The sequence below is a fragment of the Malania oleifera genome, chromosome 4 (genome assembly GCF_029873635.1).
Source record: "Malania oleifera isolate guangnan ecotype guangnan chromosome 4, ASM2987363v1, whole genome shotgun sequence".
In the NCBI taxonomy this organism is placed as follows: domain Eukaryota; kingdom Viridiplantae; phylum Streptophyta; class Magnoliopsida; order Santalales; family Ximeniaceae; genus Malania; species Malania oleifera.
This window is the reverse complement of record NC_080420.1, coordinates 123088646-123112050: the sequence shown is the minus strand read 5'-3', so window position 1 is coordinate 123112050 and position 23405 is coordinate 123088646. Positions and strand designations below refer to the sequence as shown.

The window sequence follows — 23405 nt, the reverse complement described above, 5'->3', positions numbered from 1 at the left end:
CAATATAGGAGCCAACTGCAGTATGCAAGAGTTAATATCACCAAATATGAGAAAGGCTTAAGAAAGCAGAAGCAAACTGCAGATTTTATTCACAAAGCAACATGGATGATTGCTTGGAAACTTCAAACATGGCTCAAAACCTTCCTAGGAACATGAGTAGAAATACATGAGACGTGCAAAACATTCGTTTATCATTCACTAGCAAGTTCATCGAAGTATCTGAATCAACAAGGAACCTCTCCCCTTCGCGTACATGGCCAACAGCAATCAACACTCATAAGCTTTCCCGCATAAAGATGTGACTGAAGGATGGGCGAATGCTAATTCAAAGATGCAAGCGCCTCCAACAAGGAAGCTGCAAATTGCATTTGTGTTTCCTCGTCGATGGTCAAGAAGAGGGGCACATGCACAAAAAGCGATTTGATTCCATTCTGCTCTGCAAAGCGGAGGGAATGATAGTACACATAATTGCATACAAACCGACCTGCATCATCGGAATTCATCACCTCGAAACCCACCTTCACCAAGGCCTTGGTAATCTCCTCAACAGGAAGAGAAGTCTACATACAATTAGAACAGGAAATCCTTTTAGAATGGGCGAAACTGTGGAAAGAAACTAGTAGCATACTAAAACAATATACAGCCTTTCTTTGGCTCCCAGAGAGTTTAATTTTGATTTGTTGTTGAAGCTTTCCAAAAATCATAGGACAACAAAATTTCAGAGAAGTTGCATTATTTTTCAACATGCAAGTGTCACTCACCTGAGAATGTAAAAAAATTCAGATATGGTTACTGAAATTTTGGAATTTTAAGAATTATTACAGACTAGGAGCAGGACTGAAAACTCGGCAACATTTCTCTGTCATCATAAACCAGTGGGTAGCATGAGTGAACCGCCTAGCTGGAAAAGGCGTATATTATCTTCACAGTGTCAAGCATGTACAGGAAAAACACTTAACATGCAAACAAACCATATTCACAAATAGTTACTAGAGAGCCCACCAAAATTATGAGGAAGTCACAAAATTGGTTGAGAATAGAGATCCAGGTCTCAGAAAATAAATACCCATGTATGTCCCACATGCATTTTTATTTTTTTATTTTTTTAGGGTAAGTAAATTCACCCACACACTTAATACCGCACATGCACACAAACCCTTTGAGGATCAAACCCTATTACGAATCAGCGGACCACAACCCATATCTCAACCATGGAACCCAACCAATGAGGCTTTGAGCACGCTTGAAAGGAGAAAGGAACTGAAGATTGTCTGCATCTCCAGGAATGCCCAATGACTGCCTTTGGAAGACACTTCAAACCTGATTTCAGGGTACTCTAAGCTTGAATGGCCTTAGTTTGCAGATATATTAAATAATGCATACTTTGCTTGTGCAAAAGCCACAGGGATAGCGGAAATGTGACAGTTTTTTTTATCAAAGCAAAAGCATGACAGTATGCCTCAAGAAGTATCAAAACATAGCGTTCAAAACCACATTAAATAAAATCCATGAAAGAAACAAAGTGCTTATCCTGGTCAGTCCCTGCCGCTGAAGGTTGGCTGAGCTGACTTGATTGATCAATAGATTCAAAATGCAGCAGCTATGGGAACTGAAAACACTCTCAGACAAATTACACAAGTTGGCACCAAGAAGGGGAAGTGTTTGATGTGCTTTAATTTACAGTGGAAAGTTGAGGGCTTAACGAAGCTAAAAAAAACTCTTCACTTCCACTTGTTAGTTGGAACTTTGTTATTTCTCATTCACACTCTGCCTACTTCAATTATGTCTATGTTTGATCATGAAGAAGTCGAAATAAAAGAGAACCTGCTGAAAATTTTTCATTTACCAGCAGATGCACCTTCCTATAGGAGGACATAGTCTGTAGACCATAGAGCAAATGAGGAAAGAGATCGCAAAATGGAACAGCAGATGGACAGAAGAAACTCCATGTCCATATAGAATTGCAATTAGGTAAGCAAAGAGCGAGTGGGATGTTTTGAAACAGCGTATTATCTTCACACCCACACACACTTCCCTTCAAGCTGAACCCATAAAGCACATTTGCACAAAATTCCAGACTGGTACCTAGCTATCTTTCATAATTAAAAGAAAGAAAAATTTTTCCTAATGCCTTCTAAATTTAGGTGGCAAATTTTTACACCAAGGAAGAAAAACAAAATAACATAGAGAACAAAAAGACCACTGCAAGCTAAGCTATTACAATTGAGCCTATGATATATACTGCATCTTAGTGGTGTGAACAAATAAGTATACACTCCACAAGTGGTCTCAGGCACCACATTTACTGCACATTGATTGATCATTAAACCTTACAGTTCACAATTACAGTTCCATCAAATCCATATAACTGTAAACAAATAACGGTGTTGAATGTAGTGTCCATAAAAAAATTAACTTGGGAAAAATATGGAAGAAAATAAAAGACCCACGAAATAAAATTTACCTCTCGTGTTCGTGAAATTCCACCATCTGCAGGAATAATGGGGACTTTCTACAAACAATAAAACAAGGAAATAAACAGTAGTATGGAAAATTGAGCCAAAATGAAATCACATGTGCAAAAGGAAAGAATGAAGGGGCTGTATGCCTATATCTAACCTGTGGTTTCCATCCCATCTCGTCAGGACAGCGAAATGTAGCTTCATTGACAGCTTGATGCTCAATTGCAAACCTTGTTGCACCACTATTAACTCCAAAGTGCAGCTGAAGAGATGTCATCAGGAAGTGCACAAAAATGCATGAACATGGAAATATGATCAGTTTAATTGGGCTGAACAACTTTTAAATTTTGAGAAACAGAGATTAAAATAGATCTTAAAAATTATTCGAACTTTGGTCTACAATCTACATCGGACTTTAGGCATCTATGAAGGTTTTGAATGAGGCTCATTAACAAAGAGATAAATAACTAAAGTCCAGTGGGCATAATCTAGGATGGAGATTTGAAATATAACTGTAATAAAGAATCTTATAGTCTAATAAATCATCTGATCTGTGGTTCATAGGTAACATTAAGGCATTTTACTTAAGATTTTCTACAAGCTAAGATAAATAACGCTGGCATAGATGGAGTAGATCTGCAAAGGTAGCTTTCTACAAAATATAAAGTGTACTGAGTACTAGCTGCTGCACCAAAAGCTATAGCTTAGGGTGAGAGTTTTAGCCAAATCTCTTAAACTACAATAGTCCAACTGTCACAGTTCAACTGTGACTTGACCGACAACCCAGCCCTCCACCACGCAGGTCAATTGCGGCAACTCCTAGGGCAACAAAAAGGAACCTGCTTTTGTGCACTTACAAAATTAAGCATCTTTATAGACACAATGCACACTTTTATGGGTAGGGGGTGATAAGGGGAAACAATTATATGGTTGGAAAGTGATTGTGGAAACATGTGAGCAACTAACCCATATAATTTTTCCCAAATTTGATGATTCAGAATCCTTCTTGCTCACAGCGGATTGCAGCGTCTGGTATAGAGAAACAACAGCACCCTGTCCCGCAGTCTCTAGAATGCTGCAACTCCCAAGAATCAGGCCTTTTGGCAAACCCTTTTTCTTCGTGTATTCTTTCAGATTACCAACAATTGTCTCGGTTGGGTTTTCTGAAACCCCATGAAATTTCTTAAATCCTGTCACATGGATCGTCAATGGAGGAGGGCCTTCAGACCCCATTTATTTACCCAATTGAGATGAGATTGACAGCGTATTACAGCATCAAAATAAGTACTAGCATCTCAAAGCCTGCATCAAACACCCGGAAACAAATGAAGCCGTCACAAAACTGCAAAACATATAAAAGAATGATGGAATTGGAAGCTATTATATCGAAGTACACAAGAACTCGCTCCCCGTATTTATAAAATATGGGTGTCATAAAATTATTTCAATGATCTCTTAAGTAACAAAGATTACTAGCTACTCCCCGAAGGAGATGAAGCTGGAGATGAACACTCATGCTTGTAGATGCTAATATATCGATACTATTCCCCGGAAATTTTCAACATTTTTTATTCCATCACTTGCTGAGATGGTGCATCAAGGCAATAAAAATAAGATTTTTTCAAGAGAAAAATATGAAGAATTAAGAGCAACAAGACACAGTAGAAATGACTAAACATGAATAAGAATAGAATACTGAAGGTGAGAAATCTTGAGAAACAAAAACACAAAGAGCAGAAGAACAGACAAGAACCCAATTTCTAAAACACCCTGAAGAATAAAATTAAGATGATGAATATCTAATCCAAACACGCACACGCACACACAAAAATGCACATATCCAAACAGATAAAACATTCTCAACAAGAAGAAAGAAGAATGAACGCATTAATCACAACATCAGAGTCAAAGCATCACATGGGACCAAATCAAAACTCAGAAAACCCAACTGAGATTAAAGGGTTTATCAAACACCCAAATGACCATAGACGTCAAAAACCCAGAAATCGACTGAGAAATTGTCAGTCGCGACTTAAAATCGAAGCATGTAGCATAAAAATTAAGAAGAAGAAAGGCCGTACCTCGCCAGTAATTATCGCGAGACAACAAAAAGAAAAGTGATGGCTTGACAACCAGTCTTCATCCGCTCAAACTGATTAACAGAGGACTAAAATGATAAGATTCCGTATTAGGAGAGGAAAAAAATAAATGGAACGTGCAAGTGGTGGGTCACTTTCCGACGACTAAATTTGCAAAAATCATAGATAGAATATGTATATGTTTCTCTGTTTTTTGCTTTTTCTTTTGGGTACAATTCCACCAAACACAGATGTATGGAGGCTTTTCTAATACTGCATACAGATCTGTCACGGACATAAGTTGGGTGAACAGTTCATGGATGGCCTTGATTTGATCTTATCTGATGGTGGTCCCCGTCCATGAATTGACCACATCAATTTTGATAAAATATAAAATAAAATCATAATTTTTTTCTTAAATTCTAAGTTTAAGATATAAAATGTATGTTATTAAATATAAAATTAATTAATTGAAATTGTTCAAAATGTAATTAATCTCATAAGGTAGAATGAGAAGAAGGAGATGAATTTTTATCTATTTTTGTTTAATATATGTTTTATATATTCCAAAAGATATATGAAATGTGTGGATACTTTTACTAATAAAATTACTAAAAAATTATTTATTTTCAAATTATTTTTACATAAATATAAAATATAATAATATATCAAGCACATGTAATGAAAATATAATTATGTTCTTAGATGAACCAAATCACCAAAATTATTAAATTATTCAATTTTAAATTGTAATCTTACTTTATTAAGTACAATCACTAATTACATATCTAAATCTTATTTCACAAGTTGTTATTATTATTATTATTATTATTATTATTATTATTATTACTTTAGTAATTGAAATATTATTAAAAAAAAATAATTTTCCTTGAAATTGGCATGACATGATTAAAGGGTGGGATTCTCTTTGAGGGCCACTAGCCGACCATTAATGAGGCCATAGGCCTAAAAAGTGATTAGGTATTAGATAAAGAAAGTGATTAGGCACATTGAATTTACAATGTGAGAAAATTAAGAGCTATAATTGTCTCTTTGTGAGACGCGTATCGTTCTAGATGAGTTTGAATTCTAATTGGGTAATATTAATTTGATTCAAAATAGTTTTACTCATGGTAGGCCTATAATGATTATGTATTTATATAAAAGATACATTGAGCAAATCATTAGTCTTGTCTAATTTCCTCTTTATGTTAATTTATGATCTTTCGTGATCAATAGTACGATTTAGTTCGATTAGACTGAAATTGAACTTTTAGGACATGGGCACTCACATAAAACTATGATTAAGATATTCGACACTCACATAAAACTATGATTAAGATATTCTTTAGCAGAGCTTTAAAAAAGTAAATTAGGAAAAAAAAAACAAAACTTATAGTTCCTATCATAGTCAATAAAAGTATTTTTCTTTTTAGAAAAAAGTGCTTATTTGGAAAATTACTTATCTAAAAGTATTTTAATATTGATTATTGTGAGTATTTTTTAGATACACACTTTTAAAATATATATATATATATATATATATATATATGAAATTACTTATTTTTCTTTAAAAAAATAATTTGAATCTTTTTTTTTTTTTTTAAATATGTGCTTATTTTTAAGCATGAAGTAAGTATTACTTATTATTGTGCAAATCAATATGCAGCAGAAACAAACAATCTCACAATGCAACACTTAATAGTGAAATGTATAGAAAACACAATCACACATATTATAATGAAAGCAATAAAACAATGACACGAATAATTACGTGGTTCGACAATACATTTACAGGAGCAAATGACAATGAATGTTTCACTATCTTGTGTCTAAAGACACTGAGTTACATCATGCAACATGTATAACTTTTCGAGATTTTTCTTCCAAAACCCAACCTGTCAAACTTCCGAATTCAAAATTTGAAAAACAGAATTAGTAACCAAGCCAAATCGTCGACAGTTTTAGACATTCCGTCGACAATTTGAAGCCAAGAACAAACAGTCGATATAACAACACCAAAAATAGTCGACTGTTTCTATGCATCTGGTAAAATCATTGACAGTTTCCTTTTGTATGTCAGTTTCAGTGTTTTCTATCATATTTTCCTTTTGTACATATGTTCCACTCAATATATGAGCTACATATCACAACACTTATTGATACAATTACTTAATTTTAAGTATTTTTTCATAGTAAGACCTAATTTTCTATGACATTTAAATGGGGGCTAAATGAGTGTTTGTGCAAAAAGGAAAAAAAAATTGTTGTTTAACATGTCCCCCAAGCACTTATTAAGAAAAGTGTAGGTAAAAAAACATTTTTTAGGTAAATTTGAGGAGCAAACAAAGATTGCTTTTGCCACTTAAGAGTACCTACTTCATGCATAGTGGCAATTTTGTAATATTACTAACAAATTTAATAATAATATATTACTTTATATGTATTATAATATATTATAACTAATTAGAGAATAGTAATGATGAATTACATTAGCTAAAAAATTATTACTTAAGAATGTTAGTTTAAGTATAATATCGCTATTAACACAAATTAATAACCATATTTTAGTTTATTATGTACAATAACAATGAAATATATTATTTACCACTTTCAATTTAATTAAAAGTATTATTAATGAACTATTAATCATATACTATTTTACTACGTAACATAACTGTAAAGGAATAAACAAACACACGGAAAATTTCCAAAACACAAAACCTGTGAGAAACAAGATGGGGACAAGCACACGCCAAAGAAAATAATCACATGTACGCACAAGACAATATTGACGTGATTTGACAATTTTGTCTACGTCCATGGAGTTGCAGAGATTTCACTATTATCACAAAAGTATACAGAGTGCAGCAATTACAGAGTCTCTCACTCTTAACAAGGAAGAAACAACGTGCTCACTCTCTAAACACCAAAGCGAACACCTTTGGATCGTGCACACAAGAGCTCACAACACTCTCCACGCTGCTGCACACTTCCACGCCGCTCATCGCACATAGACGAACATTAGAAATATATATCTTAGGTTTTACAAGATCATGACTTTAGAAATAGGAACTTTATGCCGAAATCTCGCACAAAAGATTGTCATGTTCCTCATGGTCGTGACCTGGTCAAGCCTCGAGGAAAATCATGAATTTTGAACTTCAGCATCCTCGACCTAGTCACACCATTAAGTCTTGCTGGTCGAGATGATGGTCGAGCCTCTCAGGATCTCGTCCTTCACAGGGCTATGCACAGGGCTAGTCTCCCTCTTCCGACCTCACGTCAGGAATGCAAAAGATAATCAAATTTGTGTACAAACAAATATGCTTCTTACACTAAATAGATATGTACCACTATGCTCAATCAATTAATGCACTCACATATGATAAGATATTAAGTTCAAGCGAGATTTTGTTAACCAAAGTGTTAACTCTCAACACTATGTATGTCAATGTGTATACGTGAGAGTGAGACAAGCAATATGCTTGTGATGTGAATAGTAAAACAGTCTCTACAACCCTAAACAGATATCACAATAATATTTCTCAAATGTAAAGCACAATAGATATTAGGGTTTAAGTTTGCTAAAAATATTTTTGTCAAAGCACAAAGTAAGCTTATGAACATTGCAATGAGGATGCAAGATCTTAAGCCTAGTAAGAGTTTTTCCCAATATAATATTTATGAGTGAAATATTATAGGAAAAATCTTAAGCTACTCTCCAAAAATCAATACACAATCAAATATAAATGAGGGAGAGTTTAAGCTTATAAGATGAATATGAAACACAAGCATATGCTACTACTTTGCCTTGCTACATAAGCACACATCCCAGACCCTTCAAAAACGCGTCGCTATAGATCACAAAACCATCATCCCCAGAAGGAATGGTCAACACTGGAGCAGTGACTAGTCGGTACTTCAACTCCTGAAAACACTACTTGTAATCACTGGTCCACTCAAACTTCACTCCCTTCCTGGTCAATCAAGCCAGAGGCGTAGACAGTTTAGAAAAACCTTCCATGAACCGACTATAATAATCCTCTAGTCCTAGAAAACTCTGAACCTCCTGCACACTCTTCGACCTTACCCAGTCGACCACCACTTCAACCTTGCTAGGATCAACTGATATACCGTTACTAGTCACCACATGGCCTAAGAATGCAATCTGATCCAACTAGAATTCACACTTCTTCAGTTTAGCATACAACTTCTTCTCCCGAATAATCTGTAATATTAACCTCAGATGATTTTCATGCTCTTCCGAACTCCTCGAATATACCAAAATATTGTCAATGAATACCAACACGAACCAGTCCAAGTACTCATGGAAAACCCTATTCATAAGATCCATAAATACTGTTGGAGCATTCGTCAACCCAAAAGGCATGACTAAGAACTTGTAGTGGCCATATCTGATTCAGAAAGTAGTCTTCGCAACATCCTCAGATCTGACCCTCACCTGAAGATACCCTGACTGTAGGTCGATCTTCGAAAAGACCCGCATCTCCTGCAACTGGTCAAAGAGATCATTGATATGAGGCACTCGCCCTTGTGCCATCTGTGGCATCTGGTACAACGACCACTAACCTGGTCTCTTTGTGACCCCTAACGCTCGGTATTCTGACGGTAACCCGAGCCCTTGCTCTTCTTCTTCCATGATCCCTGACGAGATCCTGATTGAGAACCAAAAGGTACTGTCCTCTTCTTTGATTCCTGATCCGCCTCATCTTCTCTGATACCAGTCTCAATCACCGTGGTTTTATACACCAAAATCGGGAACTCGCGAATCTGAAGCATACCTACTAATCTGTGGATATCCTTCCTCAGGCTCTTCTCGAATCTCCGAGTCTTCTCATACTTGGTTGAGATCAAACACAGTGCGAATCGGGATAGCTCTATATGTCGAGCCGCATGTGTAATACCCCAACCCTGAAGGGTTTGGGATATTTACTTTTTTCTATTGATTTAGAGCGGAAGTAAATAAATTCAATTATTATTAAACCAGAGCACTAATTATCCATATTACAATCATTTATTTCAAAAGAAGAAAATTACACAAAATAAATATCTCACATCATAATAATATTTCTAATCATTCTTTATTTTTCTAACCACACCCGCATGCTCGCTAAGCTTGATTTTCGACATGCCTTTCAGAGTTATCTGAAATAGAAATATGATTGGGGTGAGACGACGCTCAGTAAGTAAATAAGATTATTATTAGTGTGTGGCCAAAATGAGCTTTTAAAAAATTTCGTAGAATAATATTTAATACTATAACTTCAAAATTGCTTCTAGAATAAATATAAATTTAAAAATTTCTGCATAAAACTTTTACCATTAACTATAACAGTAAAATTTAATAACCATATACTGTGACCGTTAAATTAAACTTTTAACTTTAAAACAACATAAATATTTAACTATATACATACATATATTTTTCCTTATACGTTTCATTTAAATCGTCATTTAGGCACAATAATGACCCTTTTCATATAAACTTATATTTTTCCTTCAACTCATTAATAACTCTATACACGTAATTAAATATGTATAAACATATATTGTAAAAATCACCCTTAGGCCTGTTTGCCTGAAGTTATGTTTACCCTCATGACTAGGTTGTGCGGTCCGAAGACTAAACTTAGCTGGTTGGCCGACCAAACTAAATCAACGTACGTAAACATTAAGTGAGATTTTCCTTATTAAATTCTGGTCTAGAACCAGGTGTGCACTCAAGAGAAATCCACTAACATAAATAACCACTCTGTAAACAGTGTGCATACACTCTGATCCGTATAAACTTTAAGTTGCAGTACCAAGTATCTGTAACTTTGAACTTGCTTTGCCATAAGGGGTTTTAAAACCATCTTATTATAATTTATGCAATTTAAAATAATCTTTTGAAAATCTCATCTTTATTTATATTTTCATAAAAAATGCAACATAAAAATAAATTTATGCCACACAATTTTTGTGTTAAAAATATATATAATTTTTTTTTAATAAAAAGAAATGCTGAAAATTTACTTAGAATATTTCTTAACTCAAAAATAGATGCACGTATATTAAATATAGAACTAATATAATTGAATATGCGTAAAAATAAACTCATGAAAATTTTGTGGAACTAACTAACATAATTGAAATTTACTTATAAAATAAACTCGAGAATGAATTTTAAATAAAAAAAAAAACTAACATAATCAAATTTACTTACCTTCTTCTTTTATTTTGTGCTACGAACACAATAACTATCTCTAAGAAATGAGATCGGAAAAAGTGGGTGAGTGAGAACTTACTCAAAAATTCTATTTCCACCACAAATTCTTTTACTCACTAATCCTTCTCTTCCTTGGAAAATTGTTGTGAAAAATGAAGATTGAGAACTTCCTATTTATAGGAAAATTTTGAGGAAGAAATAAAATTTATAAAAGTGTGGGGAGATTGGTGAAATTATAATTTTTTAAAATTAAAGAATGAGCAAGAGATGGGTAAGGTATGGGTTCAGTATGGGATGGGGATGGAGGTCATATGAGAGTGCTTGTCACCACTCTCATTAAATAAATTTTTAATTAATTACTTACCTAATTAATTAATTAATTAATTTATTTATTTATTATTATTTTAATCATTATTATTATCATTGTTATTACTTTTAAACTATTTATAGTATTTATTTATTTTATTATTTATTTTTGAAAAAGAATTAAATTTGAATTTTGAAAACTCATGTGGGCCCCACACAACTTCGAGACTCAAATGGATCTGTAACTACCCAAAAAAATAAAAAAATTATTATTATTAATTAATTTATTATTATTAAAAATTTTAATTAAATTAAGAAATTTGAGGATTGTGGATATATATATATATGTATATTTAATTATTTATATATATATATATATATATATATATATATATATATATAAAAGTATATGATAAGGTTAAAGAAAGGAAAAAAAAAACTTAGTGTTTAAGTTTTCTGCTGGAACAAAGGGAAAGAAAAAAAAAAATAAAATTTCACACCCTGAATAAGAAAGGAAAGAAAGAGAGAGAGAAGAAAAAAATTAAATATATTCTCTCACGCTCTCTACTCCTCTTCTTTCTACGATTTTACGGCGAATTCTCGCCCAATTAGAAATTTGAGAATACCACCGAACTCCATTTTCCGCCACCGACATATCTACCGAAGTTGATTTGTCGTAAGAATAGCGTGAGCATATCTCTTGGGGTAAGCCAAATTTTTATTTTTACCTCAATTTTTCTTAAATTTTAAGTCAAATGGGCGATCAGACACCACCACGAGAATCTAGGGATGATTCTCTACAAGTCTCGAATTTCTCGTGGGGTCGTTGTAGAAATAACCCAAAATTAGGATAAATAGGTTATTTAGAAATTAATTGGTATTTAATTATTATAAATTAGGAAATATTAAAATAATGTTTTATTGGGGTTGATTTGATTGAATCAGGGTTCGGGTGAGCGTCGCGGGTATAAGTTTGGGAGCCCTGCAAGCGTAATTCAAAGAATCAAGTAAGGGGGAATAAAATTATATCAGTATTTTATTAAAGTGAACCAATTATTTATGAGCATACGAAATTTATTATTTATCTATATGATTTTCAAAATAGTTTGATTACTGGAAAAAAATGATGATTTGGTTTAAGGTTATATTTGGGATAATTTTTTATGATATGAAATTCGTGTGACATGGGAGTAATTTTTCCTAATAAATTGAATATGAATTACTGTGGTATTTGAGTTTGCATGTAGAGGTGTTTGAAATGATTATGACATGATGAATGAGTTGTTATGTTTGACTCCTGTGTAGAAATGTATTGATCTGTTGGGATACTGTGTGAAAATGTATTAATCTGTTGGATTCCTGTGTGGAAATGATTTGATGCATCTGTGTGAACTAACTGGTTTGGTTATTCGTATGCATCTCAATATAACGTTGGCATGAGGAGGTTGTTATATTGCCTATATATAAATGATGATGTGACGTTGGCAGGTCGAGGAGCTCGTCGTATTGTTATTTATATAGGGTAGGACATTGGCAGGTCGAGAAACTTGTTCTACTGATGTATGACGGGTAGGTCATGGGGATTGGATACTAGTGAATAATGGCACCTGTGTGGGCCACGTTATATACCCTGTGTGGGTAGTGGTGCCTGTGTGGGCCACGTTATACCTGTGTGGATAATGGCGCCTGTGTGGGCCATGTTATATACCCTGTGTGGGTAGTGTACCTGTGTGGGCCACGTTATATCCTGTGTGGATAATGGCGCCTGTGTGGGCCATGTTATGTACTCTATGTCGGTAGTGGTGCCTGTGTGGGCCACATGTAGATAAGAAGTACGTAGGTGCCTGTGTGGGCCACGTATTGACATGTACGCAGTTGCTCTGTGTGGGCCACGTACTGAGAACATTGAAAGATGAAGTATGCATGATTCCCGTGTGGTATCCTCAGAACCACTTCCTAAGTCATTATCCTTGGGCTCCATTTTGAAACACAATAAGAATCTATCAGTATCCCTACAACATGTACGGTTAACACAATGATCTAATCATGTTAACTACCACTTGCTAGGTCTCAGTTTGTCCTATCACACTGACATGAAAGTCATCAATGGTCTGTCCGACTTTTACTGAAATCGTCATTCCAGGAAAAATACGAAATACCGCCGACAAGTCCCGGTCTAGCAACAAAACACTCCTCAACCAACTCTACCCATATCCTACATCCTATACTCTGGTATGTACTCACAGCTAAGCCTAACCAAGTCTACAAGACCTAACAACCTGGTTAACTCTGATACAAAGCTGTCACACCCCAAACCCAGAAAAGGGACTCAAGGGTAAAAATGTAACCTAACATGTCCCTGTATGCAACAAAACATCCAAAGATATAGTACAATGAATAAGGGTCCGACCCCATGGGGTTCCTAGGCACCCTATACACATTTATACACAATAAAATATACGTAGCAAAAAAAGGTCATTCTATACATATATGGTACCATATCAGAGTCTATACAATAGGAGTCCAAGCTCCATAGCACAAAATACAATTCGATTATCAACCATACTCCAAAATGACATCCCGAGCACCAAAAGTCCTAACACTTACTCAAGCGCTATCCGCGGTACACCGACCACTACGCTCCTACACCCAGAAGCTAGCTCCGGTTATCCGAAGGACCTGAAAAAAAATATGTACGTACAGTAGGGGTGAGACACCTCTCAGTAAGGAAGAATGCATGTTATATAGGTGTGTGGTATTTGAGTGTTATCATAACGCAACATACACACAGTTAAATGCAGTTCCAGTACTAATTTCACAACAGTGCATACACGCACACACACATGATCAAGCAATCCCGATGTCGTCACACCCTTCAGCCCGAAGCTGGCTCACGATAATCCAGCGTTAGCCCATAGCCAACCAGCAAAAAACGGCGCCATTGGCACATGGCTAGTCCCAAACTCCCATGGCATCGTACCAGCGCAAACTAGTCGATCCACACCCTTCGGTGATCAACCGATAAGGCTCACGCCCTTAGATATAGAGTCAGACACTCTCAGTACCTGGAACAAATTCGGAACGCCATTCCTACTTGCATTTCAACCAAAATACAACATATGCATGCTCATATAACCAAAAAAACCACACCCATTTGGTAATCTAAAATTATGGTTTTCCAAACACATACAGTTTAGCAAGTCAAGGCATGACCATCCCTACAACACAGTATAAATCATCATATACATTCGGTTTTCAACAAAATCAGGGATGCAACCCGATACTCCTTTTTTCCCAAAACTGTAATCATGAAAAACCTATAGTTTTATCTGTTAGATCCTCCTAAATGAGTAACCAAAATGCACACAAGACCTCGAACCACAGCTCTACCGAGTCCGATTTAAAAAATAATCAATATAAACACAATTCCCCTTACCTTTCCTCTAAATGGAAAATTCCAAACTCTAAGGCCCCTAAACAACGAACCGAGTTCCAAAACCTACAACCAACAGTATAGAATATGCTCACGACTCCGTTCTCTACAAAACTACTGGAATGGAAACGAAAACCAAGCCTTACCTCGATTTTATGCTGAAACCCAAAAACATTCGAAACGAGTTTTCGATCCGCAAAACTTGTAGAGAATCCTTCACTGATCCCCATGGTAACTTCGGATCGTCGAATCAGACAATAAACGACAAAGAAATCTAGAGAGAGGAAGTGTATGGAGAGTTTCTAGAGAGATAGCGAGAGGATATTTAGATTTCTTAGCTGAGAAGTAATGGAAATCCCTTTTTATAGCCCTTGACCCGGCCGCCCTCGCCGACGAAATAGCGTCCTCGTCGATGAGGTCATATAGACAGCTCATTGACGAGACGGTGACCTCGTCAACGAGCCTGAGATTCCTAGTTTCCCAAACTCGACTTCTCCTTATCGAAGAGCCTCTGAACTTCATCGACAAGTAGAACAAAGCCTTCGTCGATGAAATTTGGCTTTGTCGACGAAGCCTACTCAAATTCCAATTTTACCCTTCTCTTTATTATTTAACCCACATATCACGGTTCGGGTTCTTAAAAAACAGACCCATTAGGCAATGACATCCGGACGTTTCCCCTACAGACAACATCCAAGGTTGTACCATCAGCCAAATACACCTTACTGAAATCACCTGCAACATAGTTCTGTATGATTTCTTGGTGTGAATTGGTATGAAACAAAGCTCCTGAGTCCAAAATCCAATCATCAAATGGACTGTCTACTGCAATAAGTAGTGCATCCTGTACCTTCTCTGTTACGGCATTAGCAGAGTCATCTTCATTCTTCTTCTTGAGACTTTTGCATTGCCTCCTAAAGTGACCCGTTTTCTCACAATTCCAGCATTGTCCTTTTTGGCCAGATCTCGATTTGCTTATGTTCCTATTAGAATTTCTGGATTTTGATTTGCCCCGATTTGAATTTCTATCATTACCTCTACATCTTGTCTCAAGGTTTAGGGTAGAACCAGTTCCTAAGGTTTCACTAGCATCCTTTCAGCGAATCTCCTCAGCCAAAACTAAATCTCGTATGTCGTAATACTTTAGTTTTCCTTTCCCGTGGAGTTACTTACAGTCATCCTCATGGCCTCCCAACTGTTTGGCAATGAAGCCTAAACGATCAGTGCACATGTCTCATCATCAAAATCAATTTCTACAGACGATAATTGATTTGTGATTGTGTTAAAATCGTTCAGATGTTGTGCAACTGATGCATTCTTAACCATCTTTAAATTAAATAGTTTCTTCATTAGATGTACCTTGTTATTTGCAGATGACTTTTCATACATATCTGACAAAACCTTCATCAGATTTGATGTGGCCTTCTCCTTTACAACATTATGTGCAACAAACCTAAACAAAGTTAGTTTGATAACTGCAAGTACCTGTCTGTTAAGGAGAGTCCATTCTTCATCCTTCATAGTCACAGGTTTTTCTCCTAGAAGTGGCAAATGTAACTTCTTCCCATAGAGATAATCCTCAATTTGCATCCTCCAAAATCCAAAGTCTGTGCCATCGAACTTTTCTATCCCAGGTGCCTTTCTTTCTTCCTCTGCTGTTGCTCCCACTCAAGCCTAACCGTAGGCTTTGATACCAGTTGAAAGGGAAATAAACACACACACGGAAAATTCCTAGAACACAAAACCTATGAGAAACAAGATAGAGACAAGCACACGCCAAAGAAAATAATCACACGCATGCACAAGACAATATTTACGTGGTTCGAAAATTTTGCTTACGTCCACAAAGTTGTAGGGATTTCACTATTATCAAGGAAGAATACAGAGTGCAACAATTACAATTTATCTCACTCTCATCAAGGAAGAAAGAACGTGCACACACCCTAAACACCAAAGCATACACCTTTGGATCGTGCACACAAGAGTTCAAAACTTTTTCCACGCTGCTGCACACTTCTACGCCACTCTATACACATAGACGAACCTTAGAAATATATATCTTAGGATTTACAAGATCATAACTTTTGAAATAGGAAAGTTCTGCTGAAATCTCACACAAAAGATTGTTGTCGTCGACCTAGTCGCACCCCTGTTCCCCAAGGTCGCGACCTGGTCAAGCCTCGTGGGAAATCAAGAATCTTTAACTTCAGCATCCTCGACCTAGTCGCACCATTAAGTTTTGTTGGTCAAGATGATGGTCGAGCCTCTCAGGATCTCGTCCTTCAGGATATCTCAGAATCTCGACTTGGTCACCCTTCAGGGTCTTCCTGGTCGAGCACTAGGGCGAGACCCTCAGTATTTTTGGTCAGGCCTGGGCCTTCGCTCCATGGATCAAACATAACTAGGCTCCACAAAACCCAACAATAAAATTGTTGATTACAAGATAATAAAGATGAATTATATTAACTAAAAATATTACTAAAAGATGTTAGTTTAATTAATATTATTATTAATAAATTAATATCATATATTATTTTATTATGTAGTATAATATAATATTACTAGTTAAAATATAATAATGATAAGATCTGTTAATTAAAAATATTGTTTTAGAAATGTTAGTTTAATTAAAAATATAATTAATAAATTAATAATCATATGCTATTTTACTATGTAGTATAATATGTAACACATCATCGTTAATTAAAAGATAATAAGATATTAATTATATTAATTAGAATATATTAATTAAATTACTAGTTTGATTAATAATACCATTATTGTCATAAATAATAATCATGTCTTTTTTACTATGTATTATAATACATAATTGTTAACTAAAATATATAACAATGAATTATATTAATTACAAAATGTTAATTAAAACAATAATATCATTAACATAAATTAGTACTTAATCATATAATATTTTAGTATGCATTATAATATATGATTGCTAATTAAAAAGTAATAATAATGATAAATTATATCAACTAAACACAAGTGACTTTTTTTAGTAAATTATTATATTTCATTTAGGGTGACCATCTATATATATATATATATATATATATATATATATATATATATATATATATTCTTATTTGCATTAATATTTGCTATAATTAATGTTGATGATTAAAAAGCCTAATATAATGATTTCTAATATTGAGCATCAACCAATCAACAGATTGTAAAAGAATGAAGACTTGTTTTTCAACACTGGTTGAATCTTTGCAATATGATTTGAAGGAGTTGCCAATAGTGAAAGTTAAGATGTTCTCCACAAAGTGATGTATGGTTCTTCATTAAAAGTCTCTTTCCTAGAAGTCAATAGGAGCTTCTATAGAAGGGACTAATTAACATAAAATAAAATCATTTATAATTTTAAATATCTCAACATGTGAAATACTAAATCATACTTGTTATTTTATATAAGTTTAATTCCATTTGGAAGCACTTAAAAAAATATACTTGTAGCATTTATCATTTAAAATAAGTGTTTTTATAAAATAAAAAAAAAAGTGGTGTTTGATTTGTACTATAACAAACACTTATTGTAAAAAATATTTCTTAAAACTCTTTTTTTTTTTTTAAACTATTGAAGTAAAATTTGAGAAGCAATTTAAAATATTTTTTAACCATTTATAATTTGCATTTTTCACAGATGGGGTCAATTTCGTAAATATAAGAAAACTTAGTGACTATTTTATCATTTAAAAAAAAAACATATTAGAAGATAATCATGTTTTATAAAATTTGGATTTTAATTTTTTTAGCAAACAGTTCAAATTCGACAATAGAAACAGAAAACTAACAACATAAACAAACACGTTTTTATAATATGTTTTTTCACTGTGGAGAAACAAAAATAAAAAACAGAAAACAGAAAACAGAAAACAATAATAGTACCAAACAGACTCTTTATTAGCTCAAATGAGATTGATAAAGTAAGATTATTAAATGAGAGTGGCTCCAAACTAGCTATATTTTCAACAAATAATAATGAATGTTATGCTGCTGAACTTGCTAAGTTGGATGCATGCACATGAGCTAGCATTCTTGAATTGAAAGAAAAAATTAGATCAAAACTCTTAAAAGAATTTATAGAATGCGTTTACTTCTCCATGTCCATGTACTTGTTATGTTGATATCTGATACATAGTGAGCGAATCCTACTTCTTTTAATATCATGCTTATCATGAGCGGAACCCATTCTTTATGTCTCTATTATTAACATAATAAGCACATTGACAAGAAAGAGGTACAAAAGTAAAAGTCTCAATCTGCCTCCACAGCAGCCTCCACGGCATGCCGCCATGGAAAGGCATCAGTAAGTAAGAAGGAGCATCGGGGGTTCAATTCCAGGTAAATACACTCACGGAGCGAGCGGTACCTGTGGATGGTGAGAGTTTACTCTGTAAGCCAGCGGGGATCGTGGATGGTGAGAGTTTGCTCTATGAGCCAGTGGGGACCGTGGATGGTGAGAGTTCTCTGTGAGCCAACGGGGACCGTTGATGGTAATGGAGATGTGTCCCGAGAGTTGGGTTGACCGAACGTCTAACTGATGTACAGAAATCGTGTCCGCATCCGGACTTTACCTTGATCAGTGAGACCTGGGGGTGGAGGATGTTGATCAGTAGGTTTGGTGCCGCACCAGGGGGTCCGAAGGGCTCGTTGGTGGTTGGAGTTCTTACGTAAATTAAAAAAATAAAAATAAAATAAAAATAAAAGTCTCAATCTAATATTGTAGGTGGGTTTACATTTACTCAATTCAATACTAGTCAAAAAAAGACAATTAGACTATGATGGACATGTGGATTGTTGTCCTTTATTTATTAGGGGAGGAGGGGATGTTGGTTGGGAAGCCCCATTTCTCTTTAGTGCCATTGAGATGTTGAATGGGAAAGAGTGTTGGGTTGGAAGGACAAAGATAAATTGCCAAATTAAATGCATGCACTCTCCTTTTGTATATTTCTTGGTTTCTAAAAGTTGCAAGAAGGATATATGACAAACGCTTACTGCATATGAGTATTTTTAAAATTCTCCATATTTGTACTTATTATTAAACATAAGTATTCTTATTAAAAAATAAGTGTTGTTTGATTTGTGCTATATAACAAATGCTTGTTGCAAAAAAGTACATTTTAAAATTATTTTTTTAGAACTAGTTAAGCAAAATTTTAGAAGCATTTGAAGATAGTGTTCCACTAGCCCTATGTTTCAAATGTTCTAACCATCTAAATAACCACTTCCTTATCTTATTTTTGACCGATTTTATGTCTAAATTATTATGTATATGCTAATTTCTTATTTTATCTTTTAATGTTATATCACCCACCTTGACATTCACATTTAAGTAACTTCTACTTTTCGTACATGTTATATTTTAGTTGTCCAACATTCTAAATCATAAAGCATAGCCGACATTATAGCCATCTCATAAAACTTTGTTTTTAATTTTAGGGTATTCTATGATCACACAATATACTTGAAATACTTCTTCATTTTACCCAACCTAATCTAATTCTATGTATTACATCTTCTTCAATTTACCTTTTCAATTTCATAATATATCCAAGATATCTAAATCTATTTGTGTTATTAATATTTTGATTACCAAGTTTAATCTTCTCTCCATTGCTACTCCTTACATTACTAAAATTAAATTTCGCATATTCTGTCTTATTTCTATTTATCTTACACCTTTTAGACTCTAATGTGGCTCTCAAAGATTATTATTAATAAAATAAAAAAATATACATTAATAACAAGATTATTATTAATTAAAATAATTAAATAACACTCTATAATAAAAGTAAGACATTTAGATGAGTTTACTTTTCATGAGTATGGGGTCTAAGTAGTTGGAAATCAAGTTAAGTTTTTTCCTGTGTAATGTGATCTTAAAAGAGTAGGAAAGGTTATGATTCTAACACTCATACATTCAAATGCTCTTTGTTGGTAATAATGTACTGAACTAGCTAATTAAACATCATTGAGTTTCTATATATTTTGATTAGCATTGCTAAATTTGTCACTAAAGTTCATGTCTTATAATCTTTGATCTTAGGCATTATCGATATACTCAAAGTTAATAAAATGGTTACGAAACCACCATTAATACCTTTGCATAACCAATATGCTAAAATCAATATGCTCATTCATGAGGGGAAACAGTTATAAAACCCCGACATAAATGCCCTTAGATTTTTCATGACCTTCATAAGCATAATAATGCATGTCGACACCCCAATTTTAACCAAGTCTTCCCAAGAAACCCGGCCTAATAAATTTTGATTTCAAATCTCAAGCAAAATCCCTTTTTTTCTAAAATTAAAAACTCCAAGTCCCCGTAATGTTCAAATCTGAGTCCTTTTGATGTCAACCCGAGTCCTATAATTTCATTTGAGTCATTGATAAAGTCTATTAAGTTGTTAGATTCTTCAAAAAAATAAAAAAAGTAATGTTGAACCCTAGGTTCATTATCCTAGTGTGAGTCCTTCAAGTTGCAAAGTTAATTTCCATGACCCCAAAATTTTAAACCCATTTCCCCTTAGGCTAGGTATTATATTTCGAGCATAAAAAACTCAAAATAGATTCCTTTTAGATTACAGTTCTTTCACTTTAGTTAATTTCAAAATTTGTTTCATTTATTAGGTTTTCAAAAATTTCTGAGTCCCATAATTAAAGTCTTCGAGTTATCTAAATGCTAAAATTCTAAAAATCTAGTTTTCCCTTTCTTCAATTTAAATCTAGGATTTGATTTCATTTCTCATTTCTTAAACCAAGTCATTCGAACTTGTAGTCCTTAAGTTAAAGTGTTTAAATTTTAAACCAAGATTGGCAATTTCAGAGTCAAGTCTTTAATTGTGGGGGTTTATTTAATTTAGAACCGATTTGTTTGGGTATTAAAGTCATATACTATTAACCATGTTTGTTTGGTCAAAATTGGTCAACTCCAGGGTCACAATTAAGAAGTGCATACATCATTAATCTTGTTCAGGAAAAAGACACGTATGTACACGTGAGTGTTTAAGCATACAGAGAATGTCATAGAGAAGGTAAAATAAAAGTTACAGATGGAAATACAAATACAGGGAGAGGTTACAAAAGAAAAGTACAAGGAAATGAAATGTACAAGATACAGAGTTACATTACAAGTTACAAAATAATGGTTGCGGTACAAGGGGGAGTGGGGGTACGTCAGCATACAAAATTACAAAAAAATCAAAACAAAATACAATAAAGATGCCATGATTGCTAGTTCGGAGTTGCCACCTAGACCTTTAGGTTCACCTGCTCATAAAAGAGCCAGGAAATTAGTTAGAGTAACATAAATTCAAAAAAAAAAAAAAGGGGGAAATAAAATGAAATCACATGGGGAATAAAATATTCCCTGCCAGCATAGGGAATTCTGTTAGAGGGAATTGGCGCCAAATTGAGCCCTGAGACTCCCTATAAATAGGGAGCCTCGCGTTGTAGCTCAGGTTACACAAAAAAAAGCATAGAAAAATTCTATAGAAATTGAGAGAGGAAGGAAGCTCTACGGAGAATTAGAGAGAAAAAATTTGTACTGCGTAGTACAGAGAACAGAGAGAAGCCCTGCATTACCAGAGCAGAGCAGTAGTTCATAATCAGACACAGAGGCAACAGAGAAGTAGAAAGCAGAATACACCCGAGAGGCAATTAAAGCTTCTCGCACATTCGAAGCCTCAATCAGACACTTGGAGCGGATAACCAGACTCAACAGCAGGAGGGAAGACAGGAGGAGATAGGAAGAGGAGGTAAAAGCAATTAGTTCCCTTTTTGTTTCGTTCAATTCATTATTGACTCTATGTGTATCAAGGTACCCCCATCCAAGTCTCAGGTTCAGTCCTGAGCTGAGCTGTTTCTGAATCAAATCAACCCTCAAACCTCACAGACCTGAACATGAGTTCAGGTTAGAACCTTTGATCCCTTGATGTCCAGCTCGAACCCGAATCTGAATTTGGGCTTGAATCAGTCTTGAGAAACTACTCGAACCCGAATGGGCATACGAATCTTGGAAACAAACCTTTCACATCCGAGTTTGAACTCGGACCTAAGTCATGACTGTTTGAACTCAAACACCCAGCCCAACTTTCTAACTAAAGCCCTAGAGCCCAAACCACTTTTAAAATAAAAATTGTGGGCCTATTTTTAAATAATGACATTCTAGCCCATTCGTTTTAAGAAGTTAACCAGGCCCCCTTTTGAACTCAAACCCTCAGCCCAATTTCATTTTTAAATTCCCAAAACATTCTTCAAAACCCACAACCCAACCTCCTTTTAAAAACTCCCAAGCCCAAATTATTTTCAAAAGAGACCCGACCCATTTTTAAAAATAGCTAGCCCATTCGAAAATCAAACCCCAAAGCCCATTTTAATGTTTTATCTCGTAGCCCATTTTGGAAAAAAAAAAAAAAAAGAAGTTAAGCCTGTTTTAAAAATCCATCTTGGGCCGGCCCATTTTTACCAAACTCAAGCCCATTTTATGATTTCACCCAAAGCCCATCAAGCCAACACTTGACTTACCCCCCCCCCCCCACATGTGCCTGTAGGCATGTGACTCATTCAGACCCATCCGAGTTCGCCCGCACAAGCGAGTTGACTTGCACGAGTCAACCCTGCTCCCACCCATTGGATTCAGACGAGTTACACTTGTCCTTGGACCCAAACCTGCAATAGAAACCCTAACCGAGCACGAATAATACCAAATAGACACAACCAATACAAACACACCATTGGGAAAGCAATCTGGGCATTCACACAGTCAAAATAGAAATGGGAAAGAGATCACTTATCTTCTTGGCCATGACCTCTAAAGTTTTGCCAGTTAGAATTTCTCTAGTGTCTCACCTTCGAGCTGCTTC

At 34.7% G+C, this 23405-nt stretch overlaps 2 protein-coding genes across 3 annotated transcripts; both read right to left on the bottom strand.

Moving 5' to 3' along the window:
* Positions 1–57: 57 nt before the first annotated feature.
* LOC131154384 (uncharacterized) lies at positions 58–4851 on the bottom strand. 2 transcript variants are annotated; one of them, XM_058107108.1, is made up of 5 exons: positions 4544–4851; positions 3429–3764; positions 2620–2724; positions 2465–2512; positions 58–560 (listed from the first exon to the last, which is right to left on the bottom strand). In XM_058107108.1, exons 2-5 carry the CDS (start codon positions 3693–3695, stop codon positions 321–323), a joined length of 660 nt encoding a protein of 219 aa, XP_057963091.1. In that variant the 5' UTR covers positions 3696–3764; positions 4544–4851; the 3' UTR covers positions 58–320. The 2 variants fall into 2 exon arrangements, with proteins under 2 accessions (XP_057963091.1, XP_057963093.1); XM_058107110.1 differs by having other exon boundaries at positions 4412–4789.
* Positions 4852–15829: 10978 nt separating this feature from the next.
* Positions 15830–19860, bottom strand: LOC131153983 (uncharacterized). Its single transcript, XM_058106428.1, is given in 4 exon segments — positions 15830–15867; positions 15870–16136; positions 19399–19496; positions 19853–19860. Coding segments are annotated over 4 exon segments (411 nt in total).
* Positions 19861–23405: the final 3545 nt, after the last annotated feature.

What these genes read in the sequence shown, in the direction of transcription:
- LOC131154384 (XM_058107108.1), bottom strand. Translation starts at nt 3,695, where the DNA reads ATGGGGTCTGAAGGCCCTCCTCCATTGACGATCCATGTGACAGGATTT. An exon ending in AGATGGGATGGAAACCACAG is followed by an intron (nt 2,513 to 2,619) that starts GTTAGATATAGG and finishes TATTGTTTGTAG; the next exon opens with AAAGTCCCCATTATTCCTGC. An exon ending in GAATTTCACGAACACGAGAG is followed by an intron (nt 561 to 2,464) that starts GTAAATTTTATT and finishes AATTGTATGTAG; the next exon opens with ACTTCTCTTCCTGTTGAGGA.